The following is a 17,762-nucleotide window of genomic DNA, read 5'->3' on the forward strand; positions in this document are numbered from 1 at the left end:
ACCAATATTTAATGTCAATTTTGGATGTATTCATAGCATCATCAACAACTGGTTTCTGATTTAAAAATTGAGAAATAACGTATAATATGTGGATGGAGGGTCATCAATTTGGTAGCCTACTTGGGTTGTCGTTTTGGGCGTCTTTTCAAGGTAAAAAATACATTAAACGACGTATATAACAACCCCAAAATTATATACAAATCAATAATAGTAGATGAATATGATAATAGAAGATGGAAGTGCATGTGAGTTGGAAATTGTAATTATTGAAGGGAGGTGTGGACATTGGACATTCAAAGTGTGTGTTACATCTTTCTCGCATGCCTTTGTGGTTGTCCTTTTCAACTCCCACCCTCTCAACCACTCATAATGGCGAGATACAAAAATGGTCTTTGAATTCTCTACAATTTTTTAATTAAGGGTGCGTGTGAGGGACACAGAGAGGGACTATTTATTCTCTAGTACGAAAATAAATTTAAAACATATCTATTTTTTCATATAAGTATATGTGAGACTATAAATGATTTTATTTTCCCTCTCATTAAAAAAATAAGCCAACTGGCTCTTCAACTCTGCATCGGTACACAATGTGTAATTGTGTTTTTAAACGTAATTCTGTTTAAAAAACAAGTCTTGCAAGAAGTGATTTGATTTGGTGGTGAATTTGGACATCATTGTGGGTGGATTGACAGGAGAGGAAAAGTAAAGCTAATGAAAAGCAACATGAATTTATTTGACTTGTGACCTTGAAATTGTCCACTTTGAGTGTGAATGAGAAAGTGACCGACACACCCTAAAATCTACGGGTAACGATAAACCATTTAGTTTAACATATAATCATTTTTGTGTATGCATGAAGGATTGAGTGTTCATTTGTATGTGTACCATCCATGTGACAAGACTAATCATTTTCAATCCGATTAGGTGGATTCTAATACGGAACCTCCCCCTGCCCCATTTAATATTTAATATTTATGACTAGTCCACACTCTGCAATATATATATATATATATCAAATATCGAAAAACAATGCTATGTTCAACGAAGCACATGCATCCTACATCGGTCCAAGTCTTTGTTGAAAATAATTATTGAATGGCTCATGGATGCGTTTGGTCATGTATAAAATGAATGCCACAAACGTCCATTAATAACATGTACGAGAAAAAATGGTTGACAGTATTTATTAGCAATAATTGGAGACATGGAAGAAGAAACAAGTAATGCCATATATTGTTTGGACAGGAATTAAGGTCTTGTTTAGTTTGTAATTATGAAAACAGTTTTTTGTTTTCGAAAAAACGAAAATAACGGTACAAATACTCTATTTAATTCAATTTTTTTAAAATTGTTTTCTTAAAATTCAATTGTAAAAAGGTTGATTTTCAAAGAACAGTTTTTTATAGTTCTCTAAAAACAGTTCTCAAGAGTTGCAAACCAAACATACCTTAGATTTCTCTGAAAATTTTGGTTGTCATAGTTCTATATTATTGAACAAGAGCGGGCCTGCATGTTGCTATAAGAAGCCTGGCCCAGGTTATAGCCCAATTGGACAAACAAGACTTACAATGCCATATGCTTTTCTTAGGGGAAAGTGAAACCCAATATTATCTTCTTTGGGGGAGGCTGGGCCTTTATTAGCTAGATGGGTAGAATCAAGAAGCCCAAATCATATCTTTCTGTTTTATATTAGATAAAACTAGGTGGTGTCTCGGGCTTCGCCCAACTACTCCTTAAGGACCCAATAAGTATGGCGTTTTATGTATAACGACCTTCTTTTAGCAAGTCACCTTGATATATGGTAAACATTTCCTACAAATTGGCTAGCAGTGAACCAACGTACATAAACATCGACGATATGCAAACACTATATATATATTGAAAAAAAAAAAAAACACTATATATATATATATATATATATAACCAGCATTGACAATATGCAGTGAGGGACCAGCTAAAGCTAAATAATATGGCCACCTAAAGCTTTAGCTGAATGGAGATCGTTTTCCTATGTATATATACACACACGTTCTTGTGACCAATTCAAACTCAATTACTTTTGTCATATGTAGCGCTGACATAAATATATAATATTACTTGTTATTGAAATCAAGAACTAGTGGTCATTAGAGGCATAATTAACTATATATTAACAGTCCATTTAATTAAAATATCTTATGAATATTTAAGATATCATCATTACAGAATTTGATTAAAAAGACAACAATATATATATATGGATCTATGAAAATCCTCCTAATTACTTCTTCTCTATTGGAGAGGATCCTAATCCTTTATACAATCACTGGGGTGTAGATAATAGCAGGGTGGTGCCAGCAATGTGGTAGGTTGAGCTCATCTCATTTGTTCCTGCAATTCTGAAAAGAATACGTCAATATTGGGTGAGTCATCAAATTAATTATTAAGTCTTTTCTTTTCCCGTACTGACGTTTAGGACATTGACCCAGTTCACATAATTGTCACAACATGAATCAACCTAAAAAAATAAAATAAAATAAAATAAAAAGGCCCCAAGTATTCAAACACATTATATTAAACCACCATGTTAAATATATATATACATATTAGACCACCTAAGTATATATCTTAACCGGACTTTCTTATTTGAAATTCCTGCATTGTTGGTTAATATGACTTGTTATTGCAATCACAACTTAATGTTAAAATATATTTTAATTAAGTTTTTTTTTTTTGGTAAATAAATTAAGTTACTTCTTTTGAAGACATAAGCTTCATTATTTTTAGGTACTTGGATTGTTAAATATTTTCTAAGTTATTTTAGGTTGAATTCACTACAAATTGACACGCGCTATTTAAAATCTATCTACTGCACTCTTTTGATTTAAGGAAAATTCACCATACTCTAACGACGTTTAACATCGCTATTTCTCCCTCATCTTTTCCAAAAAAGATAAGAAAAATTTACCAAAATTTAAAAATTGCACCTCTCTGATCGTCTTTGGCTCGGCATTCTTAATCAAAGCCTCTGCTTGAGCGGGGCTAACTTCGATGCCTCTGCGATTGACCACGTGTCCCAAAAACTGACCGGAACTCACACCGAACGAGCACTTGGTTGGATTGAGCCTCATCCCATATCGCTTCAGTACATCAAATACATCTTGCAGATGCTTCAGATGATCATCCTTCGTCCTACTCTTTACCACCATATCATCAATATAGGCTTCCACAATCTTTCCCATTTGATTCTTAAAAATTTTGCTAACAAGTCTTTGATAAGTTGCTCCCGCATTTTTTAGTCCGAAAGGCATAATTTTGTAGCAGTATGTTCCTCGCTCGGTTACAAAAGAAGTTTTTTCTTCATCTGCGGGGTCCATAGGGATCTGATTATAACCTGAATAAGCGTCCAGAAAGGTTAAACGCTCATACCCGGTGGTGGCATCCACCATTTGATCAATCTTAGGCAGCGGGAAGCTGTCCTTCGGACAGGCTTTGTTCAAATTGGTGAAATCAATGCATACTCGCCATCTCCCATTCTTCTTCTGCACGACAACGACGTTGGACAACCAATCAGGGTAGTGCACTTCTCTGATAAATCCCGCATTAAGCAGCCTATCGACTTCTTCCGCTATGATTTGATTGCGTTCTGGAGCAAATCTTCGCTACTTCTGTTTCACTGGTTTGAAATTGGGATTGACATTCAGGGAATGACAGGATATGGAGGGATTAATTCCAGGCATGTCTAGGTGACTCCATGCAAATACGTCGGCATTATGGGACAAGAAATCCACTAGCTCTTGCTGCTCTTCTCTGGTCAGTCTTATACCTACTCTGGTAGTTCGTTCTGGCCTGGATTGATCAATCTGCACATCCAGAAGGGGCTCTTCGGTCAAGTCAACTGACTCCTCCACCCTGTTCTGCTCAGGCGGAGGTTCCTGTAATTGCTATCAAGGGCTTGCCGATCGGACGGACGCCTTCCCTTTCCCAGCAGACTTTAGTGTGACGGAATAGCACTCTTTGGCTGCAACCTGATCCCCCCGAATGTCTATCACTTTATTTCCATCGGGTCCGAGGCACCTCATGACCTGATGCAGAGTTGAGGGTACACCTTAGACTCTGTGAATCCATCCTCTTCTCATCAGGAGATTATACGAGGGGTGAATTTCTACAACCACAAAAGTTTCCATAAGAGCTCGTTCTGCAGCTTGAACTTCTACTTCCACCATCCCGACGGGTTCCACCCTCTTGCCATCGAACCCTAACAGGGGATTTCCGGTGGGCTTGAGCCTCTCTGGTTTAATCTCGAGCCGATCAAATGTGTCCCTCGGCATGACATTCGCACTGCTCCCGGGATCGATCAGAACTCTGCGCACCAAGCAGTCCGCCACTGTTAAACTGACTACCAACGGGTCTTCATGGGGGACTTGAACACGCTGCAGGTCTGTCCTGTCGAACTTTATCTGCATCGACGTGATCTGCTGGTGTAGAGTATTCACACTGCTGACCCTTTTCTTCATCTGCGCCTGCCGTAGGCGCGCTCGGAGTAGCTCATCTGACTCTTCGCTAGACTCGGGTCGACCGTGGATAGCATTGATTATACGAACTGGTTGTGAATTGTAGGAGCTTTGTTTGTGACTCCTTTTTATTTGTTCCGCCGGTCGATTCTGCTCTATCGCCGAGCCTTGAACATAACTCGCGAACTCCCCTCTAGCTATCAACATCTCCACTTGCCTTCTCAAATTCCTGCACTCGTTAGTCTGATGACCGAAATCGGAATGGAAAGCACAATGTTTAGTCTGATCCCTCTGTTCGAGGGGTTGCCTAATTGGCAGTGGTGGATGAAACTTATCTTTGTTCTCCTGATATAGCCTCGCCAGAGTGACTTTCAGCGGAGTAATCAGCTCTTCCTCCCTGGACCTCTTTTCTGCCTTCCAGGAGGTCTGACGCTGCGGCTGAATTTGCTTCTGCCTGATCTTTGCCTTGGACTTCTCCTCGGTCGACACGAGCGACGCTGTCCGAGCATTGGCTGCCTCCTCTTCTTCTAGGCGCACAAAGCCGTCAGCTCTTTCATTAAGTTCATCCATAGTCGTCGGCGTGTTCACTACCAGACTGGTATGGAACGGAGTGCCACGTGTCATGGCCAACTTGAAGGCTTGAACCGCTGTAGAAGGGTGGCATTCGATCACCATACTCTTAGTGAGATTAAACCTGGTGAGAAAAGCCTGGAGACGTTCATCTTTGTGCTGTCTCATTGTGAATAGGCTTGAGATGTCCTTTGGCGGACGCTTGTTCCCATAGTACTGACTTATGAACTGATCGCACAGATCTCGGAAGCTACCAATGGAGCTCTTAGGCAAGTTCTTGAACCAGCTGAGCGCCGGTCCAGCTAGGCTTGTAGGGAAACATTTGCACATTAAAGCATCGTTTTCCGTATTCAGGGCCATCTTCAACTGGATATGGTACACATGATCGATCGGATCGGTTGTTCCGTCAAATAAAATAAACACTTGGCATAGCAAACTTCCTTGGATGAGGGGCATTCAGGATCTCGTCAGTGAATGGTGAATCAACCGTTCGAGCTGCGGATCGGAGCGCTTCATTCTCTCTTTGGCGGCCAGTGGTAGCTCTGTGGGCTACGGTTCTGCTCTCCGAACCGCGATGAGTGATTGTAGCCATGGAAGGCCGGTAGGACGGATCGAACGACCGTTCCTCTATGAGCTCTCTTTGCCAAGGCGACGCAACTCGGCGGCGATCAACCTCTGTCTCCTCCTCTCGGTTGAACCTTTCCTGATGTGGATCTAAGGTCATGGCTTCATTCTGTCTGATCTGCTCATGTCGCGGATCAACGTGAGTCGATCCTTCGTGATCCTCAACTCGACGAACATTTGGCGGCAAATTGTCCATCATCCTTTCATCACAGTGATGAGCTGACTGATTGTTCTCGCCCTGCTCGCCATGATGCGCGATATTAGATTGAACACCTCCTTCACCGACCGGAAGTGGATGCGAAACCGCAGGTATTTGCTGATGTTGCATTCCAGCTTTCAATTCTGCATTCTCTTTTTTGAGAGCTTCGATCAAGTTCATCAACTCCTCAAGCTTCGTTTGCTGGATAGCCTCCATCGGATTGGAGCTTTCACCTATCATTATTCCTGAACGGAGTAAAGGCATTAATCTCAGATTCGCGAGTAGATCTGAGCTTCGTGAGTGCGAATTTTTCAGATCTGGTTTTGAATTCTTCGAATTATGCTTACGGTTGACGAGATCTGAATTGTCCGAGTTCTAAATCTGTCAGATCCTGCCACAATCGAGCAACTCATTGTTGCGTTGTTCCGAAGCCACTTCCGCCAAAGCAGCAGGAACTAAGATTCTTCCAGAGTAGGTCACAATCGCTCAGATCTGGATTCAACTCCCAAAGATTGAGTTTCGTTTTCACCAATTGGTCTGAATCCACACGATATTGATCAGTTGATCAATCAATCTTCAACGCTTCCCACAGACGGCGCCAATTGAAGATGCAAGAAATTCATACTCTCTTTCTCTCTCTAGAATTCTTACATTTCAACAAAAAGATCTATCCCCCTTCTTTCCATTCCTTCTCCTATTTATAGATTTTTACAAATATTGACGGATTGCTGGATCTGGGCCTGTTCCTCCATAAGTCCTGGTCACCTTTGATAGGTTTATTCGCGTTCAGCCCATATGGCAGTGTCTTTTTATGGGCCGACCCAGCTATACGGACCGGATGTCGTGTTTGCAAGTCATATCCGGCCCATGTCATCCTGGGCCTCCTCAATGTTAAATATATATATACATATTAGACCACCTAAGTATATATCTTAACCGGACTTTCTTATTTGAAATTCCTGCATTGTTGGTTAATATGACTTGTTATTGCAGTCACAACTTAATGTTAAAATATATTTTAATTAAGTTTTTTTTTTTTGGTAAATAAATTAAGTTACTTCTTTTGAAGACATAAGCTTCATTATTTTTAGGTACTTGGATTGTTAAATATTTTCTAAGTTATTTTAGGTTGAATTCACTACAAATTGACACGCGCTATTTAAAATCTATCTACTGTACTCTTTTGATTTAAAGAAAATTCACCATACTCTAACGACGTTTAACATCGCTATTTCTCCCTCATCTTTTCCAAAAAAGATAAGAAAAATTTACCAAAATTTAAAAATTGCACCCTTTTGAATTAAGAAAAATTCACCATACTCTACCGAAGTTTAACATCGCATTTTTTGGAAAAAAATGAGAGAGATAGTGACATTAAATTTTTTTTATATCAAAATAGTATAGTTTTCAAACTTTTTTTAAATTAGTTGACATGGTTTAATATCAACAATAGATAAATTTTAAATGTCACGTGTCAATTCACAATAAATTCAACTTAAGATAACTTAAAAAATATTTAATTTAGAGAATTCAAGTCCTAATTTTAGATGTTTGTCACGCTCATCCATCAAGCTCTTCATTTCTTTTTCTGAATCAATAGTCTCCTCTTATATCTCTATGTAAAAGCCAAAATATATGGGAATATTACTTTTTGATTATAGGCTCATTGTCCACAATTTTTTTTTGGGAAAACCCAAAAAGACAGGTCCTCTGTAAATAATGTATTTCAAAATACTTATAAAATTTTATAGACTGCACCTAAAAAATAAAAATAAAGAATCTCTTTTAAATCATTTTAATCTTAAATTTGGAAGGAAAAAAAAGGGGATATTACGTATCTTATGTATATATCCCGTATGGCCCTATTCTTATTATGTTTTCATTTATTAAATTAGTGATTTATAGAATGCTTTTAATTTATCAATAATCTCTTTAAATTTCAAAAATCATGTTGTAAAGTGAAATAGTACTTTCTATATATATATATATATATATAAAATAGTATATTTATCCATGTGTATTTAATTAAGTATGAAAAGGAGAGCGGCGATTTAGTGATTGCCCTTAGAAATTACGAGGCACCATCATATTGTACACGTACACAAGCACAACCCTTGGAAGCAACCGCGTACATTCATTCCAAGTCGATACACACATAATAATAACGCGTCCACAGTGTATTACGTTCCAAATCTTCAAACGTGTTTTATAAAACAAAATCCGCTTACCTACTACTACTCTACACCCAATTCACCATTCCCACTCCATTATATAAAGAGTCACCCTCCCTCTCTCTTTTGTTATATATATATTGCCTGCCTCTCATATATACTCATACATACCTATTTTCCCAAAAACACCTCTCTAACTTACCTAACTTCAAACCATGGCTGATGCTAAACAACCCCACTTGAATGGAGCCTACTACGGCCCCTCCATCCCACCACCCCGCAAGGCCTATCACCGCCCCGGCCGCGGCTCCGGATGCAACCCCTGCACCTGCCTCTGCAGCTGCATCTTTAACCTAATCTTCCAAATCGTCTTCACCGTCCTTGTCGCCGTCGGCATCGCCCTCTTAGTCTTCTGGCTCATCTTCCGACCCAACAAGGTCAAGTTCCACGTCACCGATGCTACGCTCACCGACTTCAACTTCTCCACATCCACCAACACCCTCTACTACAACCTTGCTCTCAATATGACCATCAGAAACCCCAACAAGCGCATCGGAATATACTACGATCGCATCGAGGCTAGGGCTTATTATGAGGACCAGAGGTTTGATGCGGTGACGATGACACCATTTTATCAGGGTCACAAGATGACCAACACGTTGAGTCCGGTGTTTCAAGGACAGAACATGGTAATGCTTGGAAGTTCGGAGGTTTCTAAATATAATTCGGATAAAAGTGATGGAATATACAATATTGATGTGAAGCTGTATCTTCGGATCAGGTTCAAGTTGGGTGCGATCAAGACTCCCAAGTTCAAGCCCAAGATTGAGTGTGATTTGAAGGTTCCATTGCATTCTAATGGTACAATATTGTCCGGTACTTTTGAGACTACTAAGTGCGACATTGATTGGTAGTTTATATGCTGCCAATTTCTTCTCTCTTTCGTGGATCGATCTTAATTGGTTTATTATGTACACATGGATTACGATTTTCTGTTTTTTTTATTCTTGAGATATATGTATTATGTTGGAGTATATATATTTTAGTATCATCATAGTCATTGATTGTATGATTGATTCATTTTATTTTATTTTCGGCATACAGTATTGTATTTAAGTAGTGAATTTAGTATATATTTCCTTTTGTTGTGATTATATATATATGTGTGTTTTTATATATTTAATCGGTGGCCTTGGTTTTCCGTTTCGTCACTCTTGTTAGATAAGATATAGTGGTTGACTTTAAAGTATTGGACTTCTAAAACGTTGTTATCGAGCGAATAAATTATTGACGCATGGCAAATTTTTTTTTTTCTTTCTTTCTGCCAATTGATGAGGTATACAAATATAGATATGGATATCTATGAATAAAAACTCAGGCCAATGGAGGTACCATACAAACTGGAACAAATGCTGGTACTGTCTAGGCCACAGGCGCAATTTTAAGCAACCAAAGCTGTTGATGTTATCCCTAATCTCTGTTTTCTCATGTGGTTGATTTCTTTGTGTATGTTTGGAGAGACTTCAGAATAAGGATGGATTAATTTTTAGTGAGACAGATGGCACGAGTAGTGGGCCCTATCAAGATGAACCTTCAGTTTTTGAGATTTTTGGGCCGTTAAAAACTATTGTTCAATGTCTAACAAGTGTGTGCCTACAAGTTGCCACAGGTTGGAGCCCAATTACACAGGTTCCATTGCATTCTAAAGGAACAATATTGTCTGCTACTTTTGAGACTATATACCAAGTGCGACATTGATTGGTAGTCCAATTTGTTCTCTCCTTCGTGGATCGATACTCTTAATTGGTTTGAAGGTTCCATTGCATTCTAATGGTACAATATTGTCCGGTGCTTTTGAGACTACTCAGTGTGACATTGATTGGTAGTTTATACGCTACCAATTTCTTCTCTCTTCCGTGGATCAATACTCTTAATTGGTTTATTATGCACACATGGATTATGATTTTTGTTTTTTGATGGTATTGATTTTTGGGATATATGTATTATGTTGGAGTATATTTTAGTATCATCATAGTCATTGATTGTATGATTGATTCATTTTATTTTATTTTCGGCATACAGAGTTGTATTTAAGTAGTGAATTTAGTGTATATTTCTTTTTTGGGATCATATATGTGTTTTTATATATTTTAATCGTTGGTCTTGGTTTCCGTTTCGCCACTGTTTTTAGATAAGCTATAGTAGTTGACTTTAGAGTCCGTGGACTTCGAAAATTGTCAAGGCAATAAATTATCGACGCATGGCAACTTTTTTTTTTCTTTTTTGACAATTGATGAGGTATACAAATATAGATATGGGTACACGTAGTAATAATAGTATGAATACAACTCAGGCCAATGGAGGTACCATACCAAACTGGAACAAATCTTGGTACTATCTTGGGTTAAACAACCAAAGCTGTTGATGTTATCCCTCGTCTCATTTTTCTCCGTTGTTGATTTCTTTGTGTATGTTTGGAGAGACTTAAGAATGAGAATGGATTAAATTTTAGTGAGAAGTGGGCCCAATCAACATGAACCTTCAGTTTTTGAAACTTTTTGGGCCCTTAAAAATAACTATTCAATGTCTAATAAGTATGGGCCTACAAGTTGCGAAAGAAGAGACTGGTCCAGGTTGGAGCCCCAATTACGCAAACAATACTGATGAGACCAACCTAATTTTGCTTTACGTTTCGGTAACGAAACAATGCCGTAAGGTTTTCTCAGGAGTGATTTTGAAGCCCCATTTTCTACTTGGAGGGAGGTTGGGCCTGGGCCTAGGCCTTTGTTAGATAGATGGGTGGAATTATGGAGCCCAAATCAGTCTCTTTACTACATACAGCACGTTTTGTACATAAATTAATGAGATCCTTCTTTTAGCAAGTCCACGGTCCACCTTCATTTATGGTTAACATTTCCGACAGATTGGCTTGCACGGAATCTGCAACCCCAACTCAACTGAGCATGATTTCTAAAACAAAATAAGAATAATGACTCACATGGGACACTTGCAATTGTAATGAATTGTATATCTGAATAATTTTTAATTGGTTATGTTGAGACAAATACATGAGATTGAAGAAGGAAGAATTATTTGTGACTTTGAGGCGCGTAGTCACTTTCCCTAAGATGTTATTTGCCCCCACTCTCAAATAGTTTGTTATCGGGTTTTATAACAAAACACCTCCAGGATATAACAAACGCAATTAGCAATACTGAAAGAATTCCCTAAATACTCGTTGAAACAGAGAACAAAAAAAGTGAATCCAGGATGTGCAACACCAATCACTATTTATAGATTTCCAAAAGCTGCAAACCAAAAGTAACGTATCATCTGAATGGTTGCAACCTATTTAGAAGGTACAAACCAAAAGTCACGTACCATCTTCAATAGCCACCTTCTAGAAGCATAGTAGTTATTAATGTTGTTTATGTATCTCACATATATTACAATATATTCAACAATTCCCCAATATATTGTAATATATTAAGTATCCAGTCGATGTGATATTATCACGCATACAAGAAGGTATCTTTCGATTTAAACCTTCAATTAGTGTAAATATTTCAAAGTTTTAATGAAGAACAATGGTGGCCTTAGCTTAAACCAAGTCTCTTTAATATTAAAACCGAAAATACCACACACATGATTCTATCCAGTTTCTTTGAGATGTTCATATTTTCTTTAGCACTATTATGGTCATGTGCTCATCCTGGTTTCATGAACATTTACAAGAGTAAACCTTAATAACCCTTGCTAGAAGCGGAACCACTTCTTATGTTCACATAGGAAAAGTTCCAATATGCGTCCCTGCTACTATCGACACTTCAAAATTTTGAACTTCTTTAAGAGTATATAACTCATCCTCAAAATGTAGCAGTCTGCACTGAACATCCTGAAAGGGGTATTCATAATATAATCAGTGTTTAAACAATCACTTATCTGTAACTTGTTATTGCTCATTAAACTTTGGAACTATTGATGTTCTACAACATAGTCGGGTTACCAGTACTGGTGATTTTTTAAGAATAGGGTTTCATCCCTCATTCCACTAGATGCATTTTTTCACTAGATCTTGAGATTCCCATAAAAGAATTTACCAAGTCATGACTTCCAAAATATCATATTTAATTTAGTCGTTTGACGTTCTCATTTGTCAAACAAATGTGTCTATAGAATTTTCTTGTACTTTATACTTTCGTATAACTAACATAATGCAAAGAAATAGATGGAACCAGTTGTGGCCATAACTTTATTATTATTATTATTATTTAATTATAATTCTCAGTCATTCAATCTTCTTTGTGCGCCATTGTTAGTAACTCAAATAATGTAACATATAGTTCTTTTTCTTAGAAGTCCAAAAGACATTTCTCTTCAATATTATACTTCTTTTTCTTAGAAGTCCAAGAGACATTCATTTCAATATTTTCTTGTCTCGTAACTTTGCACAAGCATTCTCCAACTTTGCAATTTACATGCTCTAAGTTAGAGTACTATTACTTCGCACAAATAATCAAACTTTCAATGCTTTACAAACATGATAAATCTTGTAACTTTAAAAAACTACACTTACCCCTACACAAAAAATTACTCATTCACTATTATAGAATTAATAGTCAAGGGTGAATCATCAAATTCTTCGTAACATTTGATATAACAACAAAATGCTATCACAGAATACTCCCCCACAATGTACTGAATTTCATAGTTCACTACACCACATAGTGACTTTTTTTAGTTTAGAAATACTAACACCATTTTAGAGCCTTCATGGTTTAAAAGAACTGTTTCATTCAAAATACAAAACATTCATAATTGATTTGGGTCTTTGAGACCAACACTTATGGATGGTGAATCGCGTAAATTTAACTATACATATATATGTGTGTGTATATATATATATATATATATACACACATGTTGTCGAAACACACACACACACACAAAGATATATATATATATATATATATATATATATATATATATATCAGTCTTCTTGTTACCAACAAAGTTAAGAAAATAGAATAATTTATTCATGCCGAGTAATGTTCTATCCAATGTTACATATCTGGCATTGTCAACTCATGCTTCTGCATTGTATTCTAATTTAAATTCTAGACTTCTCTTTTAATAAACTAGAAAATAAAAGAGTTCTGAATGCAACAATTTTCTTTCACAAATTAAATTTATGCATCATGTTAATACCATATGTAAGTATTTTAACATATATAAAACTTATGTTCATACATAAATCTGAATGGGAGACATACCTAAAATATAAAATGACATATATAGTCACTGCAACCAGACTTTGATCTCACTTAACCTTAAAAAATCTGTCTAAATATAGAAACTTAATTAAAAATCAAATTCTAATGATATTTGAAACGTCACTTACCCTTGCACGCAAATTTGCAAAGAATATTTATGCTGCCACAAATTTCCTTCTTATAAATAAAATCTCAAGATTGTTGTAATACCCCTAATTTTAAAAAGGACTTAATTGGAATTTAGTTATTGTATTTGGTGTGCTTATGTGTCTATGTGTTTATGTTGAATCGATTAATTGTTTTATTTACGTGGATTGGTTGTTTAATTGATTTTTTTGTTTGCCTGTTTATTTGCACTAATTGACTAATTGTTATTAAATTGAATTGTTTGTTTAATTGGATATTTAATTGTATTTTTATTTTCTTTAATTGAATTAAGTTAGTTTTAATTATTTAAATGATTGGTTAGTTTATTTAAGTACGTTATTAGATTTAATTATTAGTGTTTCTAATTATAATGTTAAAATAGGGTTTTAGTCTTTTATGTCTTACGTCGACTGGACTAGGAGTTAATTAGGTTTTCCATCTCTGATTAGAATTGGACCTAGGGTTTTATTAGTGCCTATAAATACACTGTTATACGTCTTCAAAAGGGTTGAAAAAACCCTATGCACATACAGTGTTATATAGAGGAACAAAGAAAGAAACAGAGGGAAACTGAGAGGAATGAAAGCTAGGTTCAGGCCAGAGGGCTGAACCAAAGAGGAGGAGGAACAGGGGTTGGCTCGTGGGTTAAACCAAGAGCAGCAGAGGAGTTTTAATGGCAACAAAGGTCGCCGGAAAACCTAGGAAGAAAGCGGTTAAGGTTTCAAACCGAAACCTTAAGAGGCAAGTTCTATTTTGTCTATCTCCCCTTGGCCTGTGTTCTATGCATACCTAGATGGTCTCTAGGATGTTAATTAAATATTAATTGAGTTTTTGCATGCGTATTATATGTCAAATTGATCATCTGTATATGTTTAATTTTTGTCTGAAATAATTCATGCAAGTTTGGAGTTCGTCGTATGTTTTTACGGCATAACAAATTGGTATTGTTTTAAACGTTGTATGAGTTCCAACTGTTGTAAACAAATCATTGGGATGCTACTGGATATATATTAGTCTGTTAGGACTAGTTTTAAGGAGGAACGGAAGGGTAGGAAAAGGCCGGAAATAAGGCAAATGATCATAAACGGAGCAGGAAGCGGACCAGTAGGCTTAAAGAGGAAAAGAACCGGCTCCAGGAGGTTGGGAGCCGGCTCCCCCCTTTATAGAGCCGGCTCCAAGGGTTAGGGAGCTGGCTCCATGATGCTTGGAGCCTGCTCTGTTGTTTAGAGATCAGGCTCCCTTGTTTTCCTTTGTTTTAACGATTTCCGGAACAGTTTTGGACACTGTTTTGGACGTGTTTGGGATTCTGAATTGTTTTAAGGACTGGAATGAGAATTTTAAAAGTAATTTCATGGGATTTTAAAATCTCTAATTGCATAATTTGATTCGTAGTGCAAATAGAATAAACAGTATAAAAATAAGCAACTTTGCATGCTGCTAACGGATAGGAAGGACTGAATTGTTTAATCTTGTATTAAAATTTTAACGGGTTATGGCATGGACTCTAAACATGAGATTATACTGTAATTGAACCCACAGGGCATAATTTATCTCTATATGCTAAAGGTTTTCACCGTGTGGAAGTTTTAAGCAATGTCGCACACGGTTGACGGTTGTAAAGTATTTAGTTGCTCACATTTATTTTAGCAACCTAAATAACTGGAGTAGGATTTCTAAAGTTATTTTGGATGCATAATAAGGTCTTATACATATTAGATTCTGTTATGTTTCTCCTGAATTTAATTGAAGAATTAATTACATGGATGTTGGTCTGGTTTTTAATTGAAGAAATAATAAATTATATTCTGTCAATTACATGGATGTATTCTAGATTTTGAATTGACGAACTATTAAATCTTGTCTCGTCAATTATATGAATGGATTCTGGATTTTAAATTGACGAACGATTAGATTTTGTCTCGTCAATTTCATAGATATTATTATGGATTTTTAGTTGATGAATTATTTAAATTCTGTTTTTATTAACTATATGGATTATATGGATTTTATTTGATGTACTGTTGAAAGTGTTGCATCATTTACGGATCATATGCATTATATGCACCGGTATGGGACGGTGGCATATGGAGGGACGGATTAGATCAAAATGTTAATTCCTACCCATTCATACATACGGAATGGATTAACAAAAACAGTTAGATCATACATGGTTTATGTCCTGTCAACTAAAACAGTTGAACGACATATTGGATGGTTGTTTATACTTCTGTATTATGAAGGATAAAGATTTAATTAAAACATTCAAATCCTAATTATATGTTGTGTTTTAGCGACGAATAGTTAACCGACACAACATTGTATTTGGATGTAATTTATATATATAATTATGGTATCGCGATATGAGCTTGAGTCTCATAGTTGACGGTTAGAGAGCATATATGCAGTAGGATGCGTAGCTGGCTATGTTGGTTGAGGTATACCCTGTTAGGCTTAGGTAGTCATGCCCACTTAGGTGCGTTTTGCATGTTGCCTTCTATTCAGGTTGAGACCCTCATCATAGTCTAGTGAGAGTCCTATAGTGTGGATATATGTATATATATATATATATATATATATATATATGGACTATATAGATATGGTTGAGACATCTAGGATATATTTGCGTATCGGGTCTCTGTTTAGATTGTAATTAGGATAGAACTTGTTCGTGGGCCTGACCCACTATTATTTTTCAGGTAACGGACGGTTCCAAGTCTTAGAGTTTGTTCGTACTGAGTAGAGACGGCTACTCATTCTTCCGACGACGTAGGAATTTTCTTCATGGTTTAGCATTGGGTTTCCTTTAGTTGTTGTTTTAGTGTTGGATTTTTTTTATTAGGGGTCCACTAGATGGATTCCCGAGTTGTATTAGAAATGGAGAAATTGAATATATCGAAATAGCTTCTTATTTACAAAATTTATTCTTAGGTTTCAGTTTCTGGATTATCATTTTAGTTTCTTTTCAGCAATTTTATTTATTCCTGTTTATCTTAATTGTATTATGTGTTCGTTTATTGCTAATTGATTTGATATTCTCGGGTAATCGGGCGTGGGCCTGGCCAACCCACATCCGGAAATCCGGCGGTATCACAATTGTTAAGACCAATACACGGGATTGAAGAATGAAGAATGATTTGTGGCTTTGAGACGTGTAGTCACTTTCCTTAAGATGTTATTTGCCCCACTCTCAAAGAGTTTACTATTTGATTCCATGGCAAAACACTTCCAGGATACAACAAAGCTTTAATTCCTCTAGTTAGCAATACTAAAGAAATTCCTAAAACACAAGTTGAAATTGTTATGATTAGATACAACACAAGAAAGAGAGTAGAAAAAATGAATCTAGGATGTGCAACACCAATCGTCATTTATAGACTTTCAAAAGGTGCAAACCAGAAGTTACGTATCATCATTTAGAAGGTGAAAACCAAATGTCACGTACCATCTTCAATAGCCACCTTCTAGAAGCATGGTAGTTATTAACGTTGTTTATATCTCACATATATCATGTATGTATGTGTATATATATATATATATATATATATATAACAAGTTATTTATAGGGGTAAGCAAATAATCCGCCAATCCGTTAGTCCAGTCCAAACCAATCCAATCTCTGTGGTTCGGTTTAGTTTTCATATCTTGTGATTCGGTGATGGTTTAGAACAATAACAATCCGTTATTCATGATTCAGTTAATGGACTGGGCCCTGGGAAAACTGGTCTGATCCGTTAACCGAACCGATTCGATCCGTTACCTTAATTATATATTAATATTATATATATACTTACTCTATTTCTATTTTTTTTTTTAATTTATTATTTAAGACTTTAAGTTATCCCTAGGTCACCAAAGTCATTAGTCATTACAGGTTTTTAATTACGAATTTGAGATTTTAATAGGTCATAAAGTGTAATCATATTAGATTGTTTGAAAAGCTCAATTCGTGAAAACCAAACCGATCCGATCCGATCTGTTATTCCTCGAATCGGTTTGGTTCGGATTGAACGTTCCCACGGATCAGTTCAGTTTCAAATTTCACCAATCCGTGGGGACCGGATTGGATTGAACTTTACCCCCAAACCGAACCAATCCGTGATCAACTCTAATTATTTATATCAAATACAACTAAGTGGAGAATTTCACTTCCTTATTTGTTGCATAATTGACCAATTAAAAAAATAATCTAATAAGTTACTATAACTATTTGGTGTAAGAATCATTTCTTAAAAATAATAATATGTATATTGAAATGTGTTTTTTTCTTTTTCGACAGTACACCATC

General features: G+C 36.3%; 1 protein-coding gene across 1 annotated transcript; it reads left to right on the forward strand.

Moving 5' to 3' along the window:
* Positions 1–8,133: 8,133 nt before the first annotated feature.
* LOC132293229 (NDR1/HIN1-like protein 10) lies at positions 8,134–9,126 on the forward strand. Its single transcript, XM_059790608.1, has one exon. It carries the CDS (start codon positions 8,273–8,275, stop codon positions 8,969–8,971), a length of 699 nt encoding a protein of 232 aa, XP_059646591.1. The 5' UTR covers positions 8,134–8,272; the 3' UTR covers positions 8,972–9,126.
* The last annotated feature ends 8,636 nt before the right edge of the window (positions 9,127–17,762 follow it).

The sequence above is a fragment of the Cornus florida genome, unplaced genomic scaffold, assembly GCF_030987335.1.
Source record: "Cornus florida cultivar Cherokee Brave unplaced genomic scaffold, ASM3098733v1 CherokeeBrave_3.0.0_Hap2_Chr02, whole genome shotgun sequence".
In the NCBI taxonomy this organism is placed as follows: Eukaryota; Viridiplantae; Streptophyta; class Magnoliopsida; order Cornales; family Cornaceae; genus Cornus; species Cornus florida.

Coding starts and splice junctions, on each gene's coding strand:
- LOC132293229 (XM_059790608.1), top strand. CDS start 8,273: ATGGCTGATGCTAAACAACCCCACTTGAATGGAGCCTACTACGGCCCC.